The 19,601-nt window shown below is 37.0% G+C and overlaps 1 protein-coding gene across 7 annotated transcripts in view; it reads right to left on the bottom strand.

The window, feature by feature from the left end:
* Jmjd1c (jumonji domain containing 1C) overlaps positions 1-19,601 on the bottom strand; it is a 114,473-nt gene that overhangs the window by 30,387 nt on the left and 64,485 nt on the right. For 3 of the 7 annotated variants that reach the window (XR_007834678.1, XM_051186836.1, XM_051186839.1), the window contains 7 exons: positions 10,862-10,967; positions 9,089-9,213; positions 8,337-8,480; positions 8,049-8,241; positions 6,123-7,798; positions 2,714-2,886; positions 163-2,342 (listed from right to left, as the gene is read on the bottom strand). Coding sequence is in view for 6 of the 7 variants with exons in the window: in XM_051186836.1 (XP_051042793.1) it covers positions 163-2,342; positions 2,714-2,886; positions 6,123-7,798; positions 8,049-8,241; positions 8,337-8,480; positions 9,089-9,213; positions 10,862-10,967 (4,597 nt within the window). In the remaining variant the exon portion in view is untranslated. Of the gene's footprint in view, positions 1-162; positions 2,343-2,713; positions 2,887-6,122; positions 7,799-8,048; positions 8,242-8,332; positions 8,481-9,088; positions 9,214-10,861; positions 10,968-19,601 lie in introns of those variants that run through there. The other 4 variants (XM_051186837.1, XM_051186838.1, XM_051186840.1 and 1 more) reach the window with 4 other exon arrangements.

Raw genomic sequence — 19,601 nt, 5'->3', positions numbered from 1 at the left:
TTACAACAAAAGCCAGGGAAGACATCTCTTAAAAATGAAGATCTAAGTGTTCTCTCTTTTCCTTTTGTAGGGGCACACAGGAAATGCAGAAATGAATTTTAAAAACAAGAGCTAAGGAACCACACCATTTCTGCTAGGCTATCCAATAAACAAATTACTCACCACTATTGCTGTTCTGCAACTTCAGTTTACTTTTTTCTTTGGCACTCCTGCTGAGAACTCCATTGGGTTTCAAGTCTTCTTCAACCTCGCCTTTCCTTCTTTGTAGATCGTTCTGCTTCTTTTTATAAGTTGGCTTAGGCTGCCGTTTAGTCCTTTGCTCTGACTTGCTCTCACTTTCATCTGAATCTCCACTTTCAGAGCCAGATTCGTAAGTTCTTTTGGCTTTTCTCCTACTGGCTTTATCATCTCTTCCATACTTATCTCCTGTGACTCTGTTGTCTACACTATTTTGTAGGTCATTAGATGTAGAGGCTATTAAATTGACAGAACATGGCTTAATAATTTCTGATACAGAACTCCCTGAATTTTCTATTTTGTTAACATTTTTATCTTCTTCTGAATGTCTGGTGAGCCAGGCCTTCTTCAGTTTAGTGTGGTAGTTGGGCTGACTGGCCTGGGCTACCGGCCCATTTCCTACAGAGATTGCTTTGTTACTTATACCACAAATCGTGGTGCTATCCAGGGGAAGAGAGGCTGTTGCTGTCTGACTTCTCAAAGTATTAAGTTCAGCCTCACTGACATTACTATTTTTATACTGAGCTGCAGCCAATGCTGCCTTGTGCTTTTTTAAATGAATAAAATCAGTTGTGCCTGAAGAGCCAGAGCTAGGATGAACACCACTTCCTGTCTTACTGCAGGCTATAGTAACTGGCCCAGTAGTGCTGACTTTGCATTCCTTTGTTTGTGCCACTGTCTGACTAACACTCTTTGAAGTAGTACATTCTAAGGATGCAGAAGCCAAAATGGTACTTGATAAAGAATAAATTGCTTCTGAACCACCCAAGCTGGAAACAGTAGTGGTAGTGGCAGCGGATGTAAATACATCTGTTTTGGTATTACAGACTACATTTATAGCAGACATGACTGAAACGGGAACACTGCTCTGGGAGACAGCTTCAATTTTTTTTTCAGATTTCACATGAACATTTTCTAAATTCACATTTGGTAGAATGACTCTTCCAGTCTCTCCAGCTTCTGGTTTGAGGTAATCTGTTTTACTTGTCCCAGATGAAGACCTCTCACAAACTTGATCTCTGGAAGCTAATGGTACAGATGGCACACTATCGACTTTTGTACTAGAAGGTGGACGGACAATGACAGATGCCACAGCAACCTGTGACTTTCCACTGCTCTTTTCCACGGGCCACTCAGCTTTCTGCTTGCTGAGGTTGTTATTAGACTTCCATATTTCTGTTAAACTCTGATCAGAAGAACTCTTCAAATTTGCCTGGGAGTCTTTTGGCTCAGGAATTAGAGTTGGAGGCTTCTGGGATTCCTGAACTTTGCCACCAGCGTTTACTGGCATCACTGGGGTCAGAGTTGGAGGGGAAAGGCTACTGTAACCACTTTCTTTTCTTTCCAAACTATGATGGATTGGTGGGTGGAATACTGGTGCCCTATGCAAAGCAGGCATACTGCGGAGTGCATTTGTAGAAGAAACAGTCAAGTGGGTAGGACTTCTACAATCGCTTCTGAAAGTTGTGACTGAGTGAGATGTAATCTGATGGGGAAGATGGTCTGGTATCTTGCCTACTAAACTTTCACTTTCTGGTTGGTGTTTAATCAAAGGTGGAGGCTTTGAAAGAGATGATATAAATGAAAGAGACTGCGGGTTGGCAGCTGCAGAGAGGTTATTGTTCTGTTTTTCAGTGTAAATATTTGAAACTTCTTTGGACGGGTAGGACCTCGGTGGCTCGTTGACCACACTATTAGATAATGTAGTGAAATAGTTACTTTGGGGCAAACTCTGAGGCACTGAGTGCTTCATCTTATAAAGCTCTGATACTGAGCGTTCTATATCTTTATCTTGCTTGATGGCATGACTTTTAGGACTAGAAGATGATGGTGCTATTCTGGAGTAATTCTCTCTTTCAACCTCAGGCCCCTTGATTTTGGTTGTAAATGGGGCAACATCAATACTCTCTTGAAGAATCCGCCGATGTTCCTCCTTGTATTTGTTTAGTCTCTCTCCAGTCTCCTGGGGTGGCCTCGGACCCACAAAATGCCTATGCAAATGACAATCCTTTCCTCCCTGTGACCTATTAAGATCCAGGTCACTTTTCACTGATGTAGAAGCATTACAACGTAATGGTTCCATGAAAGCTTTCCTCTCCAATTCTCTACAAAGAAAATACACAAAGGTTTCTGTAATCACTTTTTCATAAAAAACACGAGACGGTTTTAATGAATTATTACTCTGTTATGAAAGCAAACAGCTTTGTCCAGTCTCTAGAATTGAAGATGCACCAGTATGAAAGGAACAGAGCCATATATAGTGGCTTGTACCTCTGATTTCACTATGTTGAAGGCTGAGGCAGGAGGATTACATGAGTCTGATGGCAGACTAACTCAACAGGCCAAAATACAATGAAAAGTATCTCCTCAAAGTCTAGTTTTGACATCAATTTTAAATAAACTACTTAAAAAGTAAATTAAGACAAATCATGGAATACAAAGGTATTCTATAATTTTTAAACATTGGTGAACTTACTCTTTGTGGTGATCTATTAAAGTTTTTGCCACTGGTGGACTGGAATGCACTGTAATTTTATGAGGTCGATGAGGCTCTGCACTGGAAGGTCTGACAGGAATGTGACTAAGTAATCCAATACCATCTGCTGAGGTCACAGGAGTGGGTTGATGTAACCAAGGACTGGGAGAACTCTATTAAATAACAAAAATAAAAAGCCTAGACTTTAGTTACCCAAAAAAAAAAAAAAAAAAAAAAAAAAAGCTAATTCTTGAGCTGAGTATGGTGGCTATCATGAACTTACTCCCAGTACACTCTTCCATAGCAAGAATTCTGACCATTGTATTTTTATGAAGTGTGACATTTTTTTAAATAAATCCAGTGAGAAATATTCAATTCTTAACCAACATTAACCATATATATTCTTTATGTATGATTACTTTCCATATTCTATTGAAAACTGGCTTTAAAATAGTACTTCAAGAAATATTCTTGCACTAAAAGCAGATATTAAGTACCATTAGTTAACTATAAGCAATGTCCAGACTTAATTTTATGACTTCATATGATCCCAACACCAGAAGAATCTGTTATTCACAGCAAAACCAGAATAACTAAAACATTATTCCACTAGCAGTAGAAAGTATTATCAAGCTTGTCTGTCGATTTATACCATAGAATTAACTTTGTAAGAGTTTATGCACACCTCCCAGACCATTATATTCAAGGCCTAAATGTGTTCTTACTGCACTCTATAAGCCAGATATAAGGCCACTATATTTGGACATATAGCAGCATAACTCGATTATGTTTTCCAGGGCAATATGTTGCCTGTCTGGTGAAGTTAATACCACATACATCAGATTACATATTAAATTTTTTTTTCTATATTGTGACTCAATATAACTCAAGAGTGTGCTTTGTAAATCTGTCATCAGGATGAGTCATATAACAGGAAAATTAAACTACCTTTACTTTGACTCACAACAATATAAAAATAGCATGTATCTCAAAGACAGTGTAATGTAAGTTATAGCTCTAAACCTCACAAGAGAACAATGCATAATAATGCACAGAAAGAATATCTAAATATGGAACGACACAAAAGGCCATAGCTACATAAACATAAGACTTGGAAGTCAAGTCACAGTAATTTTTGACAATGATGAATGCATTTGCTTTATGAAGTACCATTTAAAATTATTTCCTCATCTAGTAGCTTCTGCTTATATTGCCTGACCACTTTGATCACAAACATGAGGTTAAGAGATCTTTTTTTTTGCTTAGAATGTTAATTTTAATTTACATCTTTGCATTGTAATTTTACATAAATAAATAAAAATCTGACTAGCACAATATGTTTTATGGTTTTACAGTCTGTTAAGTCCTTAGATCTGTTTTACAGAGTCTGGAATTTATAGAAGATTCAAATCCATTTGTTACCTCCTGAACTCTGTTTCTCTAGCCTATCTCTGTGCAGTTCCAACTATATTTATGACATACACACAAGAGTGAAGTGTGAGTGCAATGGGCACATGGGCCACCAAGCTTGCTTTCAATTCTAATGAAGTGAAAAATGTAATTAGTGATCTTCCGTGACTTAGATTATGTAAATTTTAATAGGATTTAATCAATACAAGATCAACTGCAAATGATCAAATATGCAAATAGAATCAGGACCCCATCTCAGAAACAAAATCAAGAGGGATATAAGTGTAATTATGGAAGTACAATTCTAGAACTAAAATCTTACCAATACTAAATATGCCAGTGTTAGGGCAGAACAAAACTCTAACTACCATTGTTAATCAAAGGAAGGCAAACTAAAGGGGAGTTACTGAGAAGAAATTACAGGAAATATCTTTCAAAATTACTAGATTGCCAGCTGCTTAGCTGGTGTCCCTCACTATCATCATCAACCATTGTAACTTGGGATTCTGACCTTGGTGACCTCATTACTGTCATCAAAAATTACAACAGCTTTTCTAACCAACTTTAGGCACCATGACAACCACTCCTGTTTATACTGTCATTTCTAAAGCAATAGTAAACATACACAATATCATTCCTGAAATAAGTGAGAAATCCAGTAGCACTAGCTTCTCAATAAGTATTCTCAGCATATTATGGATCTTGCTCAACACTTGTTGAAAGTTTTAAGTACATCCCATCTTCGTACAGCACTGCTCTTAAAAGCTATGTAGCGAAAAACACTCAAATGGGTAAAGAAAGCATAGCAGGCTCAGTCATAGAGGCCTTGACTAGCATGGATAAGGCTCCAGCAAAAAATGAATGAATGAATTTGTGTTTGTCCATCTATGTACACAAGCAATAAAGCTGAATGCAGCCCTTAAAAAGGCCATCTATCTGTCTCATGTCAATATGGATGAATCTAAAGGACATACTAAACAAAGACAGATAAGAAAAATACTAAGTGAATAAGTACATATTCTGTATGAAGTGTCTAAGAGTAGTAAAAAACATAGAAACTGAAAGTAAACATGTAGTTACTAAAAGCTGAGGGGAAGGGAATTAAAAATGTAAGGTTTATGGTTTCGTTTTACAAGATAATTAAGTTTGAGGGTTCTATATTGCTCAAAGATACTAGGCTGCAAGGTGGCTGGCATGGCAGGAAACCTAGCTTCATGCCTAGCTGCCTGGGTTAGATCCCCAGAAGCCACATGGCAGAAGACAGCCAACACCCACAATAAATTGCCTTGTGAACTCTACTTGTGCGCTGTGGCTCACCAACTCACCAAGACAGATAAATAAATTAATGTAAAAGACTGAAAAACTCGGCAATACTTACTGAATTGAGAGCTTAAAAATGATAAACTGAATGCTGCTTTTACTACAAGCAAGGTAATATTTAAAACAGACCCGAGGCAAGACTTAACACGAAGGGCGGCACAAAGGCCAAGGCTGCTAAGAGTTTAACAGTAATAGCTATTCTATTTGTTTGTGTGGCACTACCATAAGTGCAGTTATTTGCTCTTGAAAGTACATGGCACGAAATAGTGTGAGCCCTATCCCAGAACCTTCTCCAATTTGGCAGTTTTGCCAAATAGTAGGAGTCTAATTTTGAATCTCTTATGCACACAAGACACTTGAGTCACACTTTGAAATATCCCATGAACATAATCCAAGGGCTAATATAGTATCATTAAAAAGGAAAACTCACTAATATGTATTTAAGAAAAAATACCTTAACCATTACACATAAATTTTAAGACTATACTTTCAACTACCAAAATATACAGCAAAAAAATCAAAGTCTAACAGATACTATGATCTATAAAAGTAATATCTGGTGAGGCTGTTAACCATCTGCAAAGATAACCAATTTGAAAATCTATAATAGATTTAAAGTACCTACAGAGGTTAATTAACAAATACATGTTGTTCTGGGGCAAACAACAGTGTCACTTACCCTCCTTAATGAAGCTTCAGCATTAACTGCATTTTCTGGGTGAACCCACTTAGAAGAAGGTAGACCAAGTCCTGAGTATGCATGCGTTCCATTTGGATATTGCCAAATAATTGGATAAAGTCCAAGCTGATTATATGAAGCAGAAGGATGGGCTTGTCCGAGAAGATGAGGTGACTGATGTAACAACTGTTGCTGCTGCTGGTGTGCTAGTGCTAAATGGCTCAAGCTGCTGGCATGAGCACTCTCTAGGCGTGGGTGGCCACCAAGTAAGGAGGCAGTAGGCACTCCAGGTAACACAGTGGGAAGTAAATGAGGGTGATGGACAGAATGGTGTGGACCACTAGTGAGAGGGTGAGTGTTAAGGGTAGGTAATGGAGTTTGACTAGATGACCCAGCTAGTAGATGGGATCCTGGCGCTAAGGCAGGGTGATGGGTACCTGGGTTTAAACAGGTTCTATGGGATGAGGAATGAAGAGTGAAAGGATGCTGGCTCAAAAAAGGTGAAATGTGATTAGCTCCTGTTTCTGACCCAATAAGAGCGGGATCCCTATAAACTGTGAAGTGCTCATTTTTATCAATGATTAGCGGGCTCTTTGTGGTTTCCAGTGCACTACCCCTAGTAGAAACTGGGTGGAAACTACATCTGGATAACTCATGTTCTATTTTACTCGCCAACCTTCTCTCACCAATAGCTTGACTATTCACATAAGCAGCCTTAGTCTTTACAGTATCAGGAGAAGGGATAATCTTGGGTTTAACAACTTCAGGAGAAGAATTAGATTTTGTCTTCTGAGTATCTACTGAAGTAGTTAGTTTAGATTTTATAGTTTCTGGGGGTGGACTTCTCTTATGCAGCTTATCCTCTGTGACAGAAACTGTACATAATGAAGACATGTAAGAGACATAGTGATTTCTCTCTTTATCCACATCTCGGCGATCATTTCCTGAAGAAGTATTTGTGACACTTGACTGAGTTAAATCCACTTTCACTACATCATTGACCCAGCTTTGGTCAGAATCTTGCTTTGCCATTTCTAGGTATTTAGCATTTGAATGTTTAGAATCACTAACATTAGGATCCATGTTCTCAAGTGTTTGGAGGCCAAAGCTATTTGAATTTTCCTGAGCCGCCCTCTCTGAATGAGTGTCATTTTTGATATCCAAAACACATTTAGGAGTCGGTGTTCTGGATACTAAATTTTCCTTTGGTAATAATTCCACTATGTGTTTGTTTTCCATATTGCATTCTTGAAGAACTGAATCATTAGGATCATGGTCAGCAACTGTGGCCTGTTCTGAAGAATGGAGAGTCATTTTTTCATGAAGGTGGCCATCCATGGACTTTGGCTTCTCCCCTTCTTCGTGGTTTTTATCTTCCTGCATTTGATCCCAGGAAGGCTGAGGATCTATCAAGGTTTCTTCTCCTGCCTTCTCAACAAGCTGGGATTTTCCCTCTTCTCCATTTACCTTTGAAGCGATTTTATTTTTCAGTTCATACTCTGCTGTTTGCTCAGAGGAATTATCACTTATTCTCTTGCTTGAATGTTCTGAGTCACTGCTCTCAGAAACGTCTGAAGCATTGTCAGTCCGAAACCTTTTCATGTTGAGTTTCTTTTGATCCTCCTCAGGTTTCCTTCTTTTACTCACCACATGTTTGCTTTTACCTTTTGGATTTTCTGTAAGATGAGAAAGATGAGGATTTTATTTTTCACAATCTATGAGTATATTTTAATGCATTTTTATTTGAGTGTACCCTTAAGAAATAGAGTGGGTCCAGCCAGGCCTGACGGCATGCATTTAATACTAGCACTCTTCACACAAAGCTCTCTGAGTTTGAGACCAGCCTGGTCAGTGAATTCCAAGACAGCCAGAGATGTACAGTGAGACCTGTTTGTTTCTATCTCAAAATTCAATTTTGGATCCTACCTCCTCGTGATATGTAATCATATTTTTCTTCCTTCATCTTCTCTTCATCAGGTATACTGCTATCTGAGCCCTTCCTCTTATTTGGACGAATATTTCTTTGCTGCTGTTGCTGGTGTGTGTTCTGTTTTGGTACAGCAGCTTGAGAATTCATTGCTGGTCTGGGACTATTAGCTTGAGCACGTGTATAATGACCCTAAAAATAAATCAACAATTATTGTATTACTATTTGGTTTTGAATAGTCTAAGAAAAAGTATTTTATAAAACTGCATTACTAATAACATACATACGTGAACAGTGCTGATATTATGACTGGCACGAGACCTGCGTCGTGAAGTAATGCCAATATTTTCACCTTTTAACAAAGAGTGAACGACATCATCTAGAAAGGTCATTTGAACCATAGAAGGATCGACATTCTGTGGTTCTAGTACCTAATCCATGACACAAAACAAACATTAAATCTAACACTGACCAGCATAATTAGTACAATTTCTTTACTTAGTGAACTACTTATAAATCTGAGAATTCAAATTTGTAAGATACCACCTGCTTACATAACCAATTCAGTAACAATCAATAAAACTACCTTTTCCCTTTTATATTCACTAGAATATAAAGGAAATCAACAATGAAATGTGATGTGAGAACAATGTGTTTTGAAAATGTTCAAGAAACTACTTGGGAAATATTTACTATTGGGAAGAAAAAAACTGAAGTTTTAAGAAAGTTAAGATTTAATTTGGGGGGAAAAAGGCTAATTAGTGAACAATTTTTGTTAGTACAGTACTAAAATAAATGTGACGTCACCATCAATTACTGATCTATGTAACATCTGATACATTTAAACTTCTTAGGGCTATATGATTAGAAACCCTATATAGTATTTACTACCACCCTACAAAAAAATATCCTTTCCAAAAGATTACTTGAGAGGCTGGGGTTCAGGTTAGAAGTAACATGCACTCAACACACAAAAGGTGTGTTTAATATGTGCAAAGCCCTGGGTTTGATCCTCAGCACCAAAATTGTAATTATTTACCTGATCATTCATAACGATCATGGTGCGGGTGAAGAGATCATGATGAGTAATTATGCCAGTAAACCACTGGGTGGCAGAATCTTGTCTATATACTCTCACTCTGTATCCATTTAAAGAATAAGGACCTTAAACAAACAAAAAACAAAAAACAAAAAACAAAAACAAAACACAAGGAATATCTTAGATGAAGACACCATTTAGGTATACATAGGAATTACCTTTTAAAAGCAACAATGTTCTGTGACAGATGAGTTAAAACTTATCAGTTTTTAAAATGTCTTAGAAGACAAGTATCTTTTATCTCAGAACACGATCATTATAGACACTGCTACACATAGGAAAGTTTTACAATCATAACACCATGTAAAGCCACAGTGGTCTAGAAAAGGTTAAGGATGTGTGTTCATGTCTGAAATGGGAAAGTAACTTGTAATTTGATTAATGGGACAGTTAAGAGAAGGTAAATTATAAAGCCTACACAATCTGGAGTCAGCCTCATATATTTTTTGCCAAAGATAAACAGGGATTATTAATACTTTACAGTTTTCTCCCTAAGAATGCAAGCAAACAGTCATTTTTTAAAAATGAACTTGGTTATATCATCAAACTATAAAGCATGGAGGGAAAGTAGAAGTGGACAGACACATCATCTAGCCACAAGTAACTTTTCTGGATCTCAGATTTTAAAAAAATATTAAATACATGGAATTTGGAACCTCCCTTTCTGCATCTGATAATAAGAAAATGTCCCCCAACCCACCTTAGGATAACAATAGTATGATAGCTTCATTTAAAAATAAAATAAATAGAATAAAGGTGATGACTATTAGACAGGACATGATTAGCAGAGGTCTGATGGTCATTGGTTAGGAGACAGATGAAGTCCAGCTTACTTACTTAGTTTTATGTTTAAAGTTTCCATGAGGAAAGCTTAAAGAGTACTTTATACTAACAAGTGTTTAACACTCAGATGATCTGCTATTATACATAAGCACATAAGACAAAAGTTACATCTTCAAGAGCACTGCTTATTAATACTTGATGACATGAACTTTGTTTGTGGCACAGGGTCGTACTATATGGTGCTGGCTGTCCTGGAACTGAGTATGTAGACCAGGCTGCACTCAAACTCACTCTATAGTGATGGAATTAACGACTGGCATGAATTTCAAAGATTGGGATAATTATGGGAACTTAACAAATCTTATTCCTTACATTCAACAGTATGTCAACAGTTTAAGACATATGCATTAGTTTCGATCCATTTACATGAAAACTTTATTATTTACCATGATTTTATTGCTATTAAAACAAATTACTAGGAATTATAAAGCAGCTATGATTTGAAAATCACCTTAATAGACAAACCTGTAACTTATTAAACAAAGGAAACAAAACTGAAGCTGTATTGTGGTAAATACTATAGCAGGTACACCGATATCTTATCAGATACCAACAGCATTCCTCAAAGGAGATAAGTTATAATTTTTGGGCAGCACTCCACTGCAAATAGTGCTTCTTTTTCCAGGAAGACCACACCTTAAACATTTCACACTATGGAAATTTCCCTATCAACAAAACAATTGTGTAGTTATAATTCCATGTACAATAAATCAGTGAAATTATGAACTTTATCAAAATGTTTATGGTTTGCCATTTATTCTCTGACAGACTACAAGCAATTAAAACTACTGAACTGCACAAAGCTGAGCAATCAAAAAGAAAACAAGTTGGCTTAGTTTCAAAAATGATGTGTAACTTCAAAATAGATACCTTGCATAAAAATCTCTTGAACCTTTTGTTCCTTCACCCAGACTTTCACTTCTGCATGCAACTGTGGGTTGTCCCTGAGTACCGGCTTTAGGCTGTCAATGTCGTCCTAAAATTATAAATAAAAAGAAAAAGGCCAATTATACTTTGTTAACAATAGTGATATAACTTACTGTATTCTATGTTCTAAGCATCTCATCAAATCCCTTCATATAAAAGTATAAGTTCATAAGCTAGCTTCCTTAGCAACTATAACAATACAGCGCAACAAGTATGTAATGAGATGTGATCCTTGACAATTACCACCATATTTAAAAGTGGTACCAAACAACAAAAACTGGTGGTACTGTGAATCTCTACTAAGACTATCTGAAGTTCAAATTCTGTCTCTCAATTCCCTTATTTTCAAGGTAATTGCTAACATCTGTCATTTATCTTGATAGGCTTTTATAAGACATTAAAAAGTAATGATACAATTTTTCCTTAAATATTCAATTCTTGCAGTAATAGGGGTGTGCATATCCAATTCCAAAACCCAAGAGGCGGCAAGAGGTTAAAAAGTTTAAAGCTAGCCAGAGCTACCTAAGCTCAGAAGCAAGCAAAAAGTCAGACATAGTGACTCACACAATGCTAGCAGTTAGAAGGCTGAGGCAGGATAGCTCCAAGGCCAAGGCCAATCTGTTCTGCACAATGACTATGAGGAAAGGAAGCAGAAAGGGAAGGGAAAGGAAAAACTGTAAAGGTGACTATACAGTTAAGCAGAGTTTGTTGTAGAAGACCCAGGTTTGTCTCCCAGGACCCACAGGGAGGCTTGAATATATCACAGTGATAGAACACTTTCCTCGCATGCCAACCTCAACCCTGTTGTCATGCCTCATCACTGTACTAAAGAAATGGAGGCAGGAAAATCGAATCGTGCTGTGAAGTATTAGCTTAAGATGTGTTGCGTTCATTTATGTTGTAGAACATTTGATTAATAATGCAAAGATGTGTTGAATTCTGTTCCATTTGTTTAACTCTATAAAGCTGTCATACTGTGCCTGTCTAAAACACCTGATTGGTCTAATAAAGAACTGCCAATAGCAAGGCAGGAGAAATAGGTAGAATAAATAAAAGAAAAAGAAAAGAAGGAAGAGGATTCCAGGGTCTGCCATCCAATCACCCAGCCAGCAATGGAGTAAGAAGTAAAAAAAAAGACACATAGAAGAGAGAAAGTTAAAAGCCCAAAGGCAATAGGTAGATGTAATAATTTAATTTAAGAAAATCTGGCTAGAAACAGTAAGAATAAATCTCCATGTATTTATTTGGGGCTGGGCAGTGTGCCCCCCAAAAACAAAGAGGAACCCCCCCCCAAAAAAAACAAAAACCCAACTGCAGCACTGAGTTATAAGACAGTATGGTTTACAGTAAGCTTCAGGCAACCTGGGACTGCATGAGACTGACAAAAACCAACAATATCTATACAGGGTTATCTAGCTATATAAGAATTTCTAAGTCCTAGCACTTGAGAGATAGAGACAAGCGGAATCTCTTGATTTCAAGGACAGCATGGTCTACACACTGAGTGGATGATTTTGAACTTCTAAGTTGTTGGGCTTGTAGTACTACCTTTCTTTGAGATTAAAATTGCCTACATCATACAAAGTAAACTAGGACACTGAAACATCTGCTTCCCATTTTGTGTATAAATGTGTTTTGCATGCATGTATGCACCACATATGGGTCTGATGCTCATACCAGAAGAGGGTATAAGGTCACCTAGGACTAACAATATAAATAGTCTGTGAGCTACCATGTGGGTACAGGGAGTTAAACCCAAGTCCTCTAAAAGAGTAGCCAGTGCTCTTAACTGCTGAGCCATCTCTGCAGCCTGATTCCCATTTTTATTTTGGAGATTTTTACATACAAACTACACACTGTTGAAGAAACTGTAGTGTTCATTTGAGTTTTTTGTATTTACTTTTTAAGCAATGTCCACAACAGAAAGACATGATACTATAACCTCTATTTAATAACTGGAGAAAGATAAAACTACAGTATTCTTAGTTTTTAATGAGTATTTTGAATGATTTTCTTACTTAACTTTGATAAGAGACTCTGATCTACAGCTCTCTCCAAAGTGTAAACACAACAATCAGGGTTTGTTCAATAGAATTCCAGTTATGCTGAACTCTTTGAAGCTAGCTAATCGGTGTGGAGTATTAGAAATTGCTTCACTGCCTTAAACTCTACTTGTACACAACCAACAGTTCCACTCTCAAACACTGTGATATTGATGCTGGGGAACAGTGACACTAAGTAACACAAAACCAAACTTTAAGCTCACGGTAAAATGGAAAAGACAAACTTCACACCAAAATAAAATGAAAGTGTAACAACTGAACAAAAAGGTAATGATAAAAATGCAAACACTTTATAATTTTCTATCATAGGCCAGAAATTTTATCTAGAATATAAGGTTATTTCTCCAGAGGAAAGCTGCTTTAACAATGGCTTTGAAAACATTTGTCTTGCCAGACCTAGTCATGCATGCATTTAGTCCCAGCACATCAGAGGCAAAAGCAAGTAGATCCCTGTGAATTTGAGGATAGTCTAGTCTATACTGAATTTAAGGTCAGCGAGACTCAGGCTCTATTTCAAAAAGCAAGCAAGAAAAGAACAATAGCTCAAAACCCAAGCTATGCCCAGCACCCCTATCTAATATCTTACAATGGCCAGTAATCCAAGTACCAGAGGATTTGAAGGCCTCTTCTGGACTCCAAAGACATGTACATATGTACACACAATTAATAAACGACAAGATACATCACATATACTCAGTGAAAAAACCAAATAAACAAAAATACTCAGTTACAAGAATAAAAATTTATTAGTATAACAACCATTATAAAGTTCTTATAAGACCACACTGCTAGTCAAAATTTTTTTAATTTTTGTAACATTTTAAAAATAAACATTAAATGATAAATTTCAAAACTAAGCTACAAGAATCCATTTTCATAACTAATAAACACTATTTTCTATATAAATCATGTATATTTAATGATAAAACTTGAGTCGGGTTACATCCAGAGTCTCACAACATTCTAAGCATGCATCTACTACTAAAACACATCCTCATTCTTTCAAGGATGAAGTTACTTGAAACAAGACAATACTTTTAAAATAACTTGCAAAACACTAGGCAAAACTTCATAGTTGATGTGGTATGTTAAATAGGATATTAGAGGGTTAGGTACCATACATATTTCATTAATGTTACAACTTAAGAAAAAAAGTGGTGGTGGGGGGGTTTACATGTAGTATAAAGCCCTGGTTTCTGATCATGATCACAGGCACTAAGGCAAACACGCACACACATCCTCAATTAAAAGGGGGGGGGGAATGTAACCAATGTCCAATTATCAATAGAAAGCTTACTTGAAGTATCCTGGTTTGATAACCCACCACTTTCATAAAGCATGTATGTATGTATGTACTATGTACATTGTTTTCCTGAGAAAGGGCTCTAAGATACTTGGCTGGGCTTTGCCAATGACTCAGCTGCAACTCAAAGCAAAGCCATGTACACTAAAAGCTTAGTACTCTTTTCAACTGCTGGTGTTGTCACTCTAAATTCACCCTAGATTGCTACTTTTATCTCTACACAATATAAAAGCAGCCTCTTAAACTGTGAGTGATTCATGGCATAAACCAATTCTCAGTCTTATTTTGACACCTTGCCCACCATTTAAAAATGTTATAAAAATCAAAATAAGTACTGTAGGGAGAGATCAGTAGGTAAAAGTGTTTGCCATCATGTCTGACAACCTGAACCAAAATGGCAGGAGAAGCAGCTAAGTTGTCATCTGACCTCCACAAGCTGGCTTGGCATGGAAGTATGGTGTCCCCTGTCATAACCTAAGAACTTTCTCCTAAGAATAATTCAAGGGGTAGGAGTAGGGTCTGTAAGGGATTGTATCTATCTATACATGTATCTGCATGTATTCCTCATGCAGCTAAGTATGTTCTAAGATTGAAAACTCCAGCCAGTTAATCCTACTAATAACTGTGATAATCATTCCTTCTACTTCACAGAAAAAACATAATCAATCACAAATTTGGGGGACAATCCCCCAAATTGTCCAATTGGAAAGTAAATCAGCAAGAATCTCTATCAGGGCACTTTCTAACTTTATGTACTTATAGAATCAAAACTCTGAAAGCTCACTGCTGGGTTTGAATAAATTATCAGTAACAAGGTTTCATAAAATGAGGAAAATTCTAAATTAATTTATCAATAAAATTTATAATTTATCAAATATAATTTACCACAACCCTAAACAATTTTAGGATGAATATACAAATTTTATTAAAATAAAACAACTAGATAGCAGCAATGCCAGGTGTGGTGGTACATACCTTTATTTCCAGCCCTTAGGAGGCAGAGGTACCCAGATCTCTGACTTGGAGGCTGGCCTACTTACATAGAGTTCCAGACTAGCCAGGTATACAGAGTGAGACCCTGCTTTGAAAATAAAGGAAGCAGGCCAACAGGCAAGAAGTACAAATAATTCATGGAGGTTTTATTTTCCTGTTTCAGTTTTTTATTTTTATAAGCTAATCTTCAAAATGAAATCCTTTGATAAGACAATTATAAAGTGCAACACTTGTGCATTTTGACAATTTACCAAGTACCATTAGCAATAAGGTCTTCTCTTCTAGAGTACCAGAGCAAACTATAATATTAAAAAACAATTAAAGCTAAGCCAGGTGTAGTTGTACAAGCCTTTATTACCAGCACTCTGGGAAGCAGATGTATCTCTTTGAGTTTGATGCTACCCTAGTTTACATAGTTGAGTTCTAGGACAGCCAGGGTTACATAAAAGACAGATCCTGTCTTTTTTTTTTTTTTTTTAAGCCATTTAAAGAAAAAATGTGTTTCTAAGGGATGAAAACAATAATATTCTTTTTGACATCTTAAATAATACTGGTCAACTTTTTTAAAAAGCCACTAGGCAGGGATGGCATACACCTTTTCCAGCACAAGGCACAGACACATGCAGAGAGGCAAAGGAGGCAAAAGGATATGAGAGTTCAAAGTCAGTTTGGGCTACAGAGCAAGTCTAGGACACTCAGGGCTACAGAGAATCCCTGTATGCGTGTTTCAAGCTATTTATTAGCAGGTATAGTACACAGCTGAGTCTCCTGCTTACAACATCTGTTGACCACAATTTACTATCTGTAGCTTCCTCAAACTAGGCCTAGGACCTGTTGAGTGCTTTTTAAAGTCATAATTGAAAATATTCTTACCGAACACCTTACTCTTAAAAGAAAAAGGTTCATGACAGTTCAACCTCAGTAAAATTATAAATCTGCATAAAGTATTCTTCTAACAGTGCAGGATGGTATACTAGCTAGTTTAGGTCAACCTGACGCAAGCCAGAGTTATCTGAAAGGAGGGAACCTCAATTGACAGAATAGGTCCGTAAGATGAAGCCATATGGCATTTTTTAAAAAAATTAGTGATTGATGGGGGAGGGCCTGAGCTGAAGGACCCCTTCATAGCCTCTGCATCAGCTCCTGCATAGGAACCCGCCCTGTTTGAATTCCTGTCCTGACTTCCTTTGATGATGAGCAGTGCTGTAGAAGTGAAAGCCAAATAAACTCTTTTCTCAAGTTACTTTTCATGGTATTTTGTTGCAACAACAGAAAGCAGATACTATACATAAAATTCTGGTTCTTACAAAACTTTCTGGTAATTACAGAACAAATTTGAAACTTCTAGTATACTTTTCACATAAAGTGAACGTTCATTTACAATGTTTTAAATATTAAAAATATAATGAATATAATTTCTAAATTAATCCAACACTACAGATTTTTCAGAGCCCTTTTTCACGTTTTCTTCATATTTTTATGGAAAGTAAAATGTACACCTGAGAACTATTGTGTCATTTCTCTTAAGAATGAGAACAGTAGCTGGAGAGATGACTCAGTGTTTAATATCACTTGTTGCTTTTTCAGACTGGGGCTCAATTCCCAGCACCCACATGGTAGCTCACTACTGCTCATAACTCCAGTTCCAGGGAATCTGGTTCCTTCTGTCCTGTGTGAGCATTAGACATTTATGTGGTACATAAGCATGTATACATGCAGGCAAAATACTTATTCACAGAACATAAAAATAAATCTTATAAAGAAAATCTAGTTCAAACTGGCATGATAAGCAATTCCTGGGGTTAGTCTTTTATAACATATTTAAATCTACCTGTTTGCTTTGCAGATACACATGTAGAACAATTGTAAATACATGAGATATGCGTTGTTATAAAAAAAAAAAAAAACACCAATAACAAAGGACTAAGTCATTCCTCTAATCCCAATAGGAAGGAGAATCACTAAGGGGCCATGTTGGGCCCAACCTGGGCTAGGATGCACGCACTCACACACACGCACACACGCGCACGGAATGGGCGACCTAAACCTAAAACTAGTTTTAAGATAACATAAAACGGTATTATTAAGGATGGCAGTATGTGTGACATACTTAAAAAATTCTTTAAAATGGGAGGTGAACATTGGTCATGAAATGAATTTATTCCATGACTCAGCGAAGAAGAGCACTGGTTGCTTTTCAGGTCCTGAGTTCAATCCCCAGCATCCACATGGTGATTCACGTCTGCAACTGTATTTCTATAGGATATGATGCCTTCTTCATCTGTACATGCAGACAAAACACCCACATATATACATCGAATAATTTCTCACAAAGAAAATTAAGTCTTCATTGTAGCCTGTTACGCCCCACCTGAATACCCTTATTAACTAACTGTTAACATCTCAATTTCTAGTTGTCTAATCTTTGACTGCTTACTTTATGTCCTTTCCACTTCCTATTCCAGGTGATAATCTCTGGCTCCTTTGGGACTTTATTCATTTACTATATGGATTTGTCTTTTAAAATCCTTTATTATACTTGCTCATGTGTGCCTGCATGTAGATGGCAGAGGCAACTCATAGGAATCATTTCTCTCCTGGGGATCAAACTCCAACCATTATTGGCAGTTCTTGCCTTTACCTGCTGAGCCATCTCACAGACCTCTTCTAACCAACCTATCTCAACCCCACCCATCCGACTTCACTCTCCTTCTCATAATCAGAAACACTAAAGAAAGCAACCAAGAAGTATTAGTAAAACTGAAGAAACACCACATGGACTTCTCTTTGAGACAAGAAAAAAAGAAGGCAAGAAAAGGTACAAAAATAGGTCTAAGAACAGGAAGTTAAGGGGGTTCCTGCTTGTAACCTCAATTTCCTCTGTGCAATAGGAGAAAGGTCATCTACTAGTAGAAAAGAAGGAAGTTTAGTACAGTGGTGATAATTTGAAGTAACTGTGTAAGGAAATGAAATACAAGCTCACAAAAGCATACAAAAGGATGCCAGAAGAAATTAAGGACTCATCTGAAAGTGAAGACAACACAGTGACACTGAAATGTGATATGACTGATGTTTTCCTTCAGAGTTAACACTGTAAATATAAATGTAACGTCTGCACCGTCCCACATGTGACACTTGATTTGAAGCTGGCATGGCTCACAATCCTGGGCACTATAAATTTTGGACATGTAAGAAAAAAGAGTAAAACAGAAAATGCCACCCCAGACAAGCAAATCGATCAATCAGAATTGATGGGAGATGCCATTATGTATATATGTTTCTCATACTGGTTAATGAATAAAGCACTGTTGGCCAGTAGGAAAGGAAGATAGGAGGGACTAGGAGACAAGGAGGAAAGAGGAAGTAGTAAGGAGCCAAGATGGAGAATCTGGAGAGAATAGAACTGCCAGCCGCCTCTCGCTGGTAAGATCATGTGAAAATACATAGAAATGGGTTAATAATTAAGACAGAGCTACCCGATAAGAAACAAGTACCTGGCCAACAGAATTATATCAAATACAGAGTCTCAGTGTGTTAATTGGTGCTGGCGCAGCAGCGGGATAAGACCCGGGGGGGGGAGGGGTAGAAAAACCATACTCCCTACATATGGTGCCCACGGCAAAAAAAAAAAAAAAAAAAAAAAAAACAAACGCACGGCTTTTAAATAACTCTGCTAACAATTTATTTGTATGTATGAGAGATGGTAATGGTAGTGACCACATCTCCAAGCCGGCAGCATGCCTGCTGGATGGCAGGGCTGACCAAGGCAGTGAACACAGCTCTCACTGCTGGTGGTAAAATAGCTGCTGCCATCTTGGATAGACCCCGGCTGACACAGCTATGACTTTTATTTTCACAATGTTGTTGTTTACCTGATAAAAGACTCATGACCAGAAAAAGATAAAGATTTACAGTAAAGACAAATTCACATTAAGTAAAAGCTAAAGGTTTATAGTGTTTTAAAAAACATGTAGGCTTGGGAGGAAAAAAAATGGTTTTAAAAAGAAAAGACAGAACAGCTGGGTGTGGCGGCACACCCCTTTAATCCCAACACTTGAGAAACAGGCAAGCAAATCTTGTGATTTCAAAGTAAACCTGGTATACAGAGTAAATTCCAGAACAGATAAGAGTTACATAGTAAAACCCTGTCTCAAAAAATTAAAAAACGATGCCCAAATTCCCAAATATTGTGTACAAATGTTTGTTTTCATTTATATGGGGTTGGTTATAAGTGGTTAATGACCACAACCAATCTCTTTTTAAAGGTAAAAAGGGAATTATGGTATGGATATGAATACTTCATTTGGAATCGATTTTCATTTAT

Source organism: Phodopus roborovskii, unplaced genomic scaffold, assembly GCF_943737965.1.
Source record: "Phodopus roborovskii unplaced genomic scaffold, PHOROB, whole genome shotgun sequence".
Lineage (NCBI taxonomy): Eukaryota > Metazoa > Chordata > Mammalia > Rodentia > Cricetidae > Phodopus > Phodopus roborovskii.
Note: the sequence above shows the minus strand (reverse complement) of the source record. Positions and strands in the feature narration are given on the sequence as shown.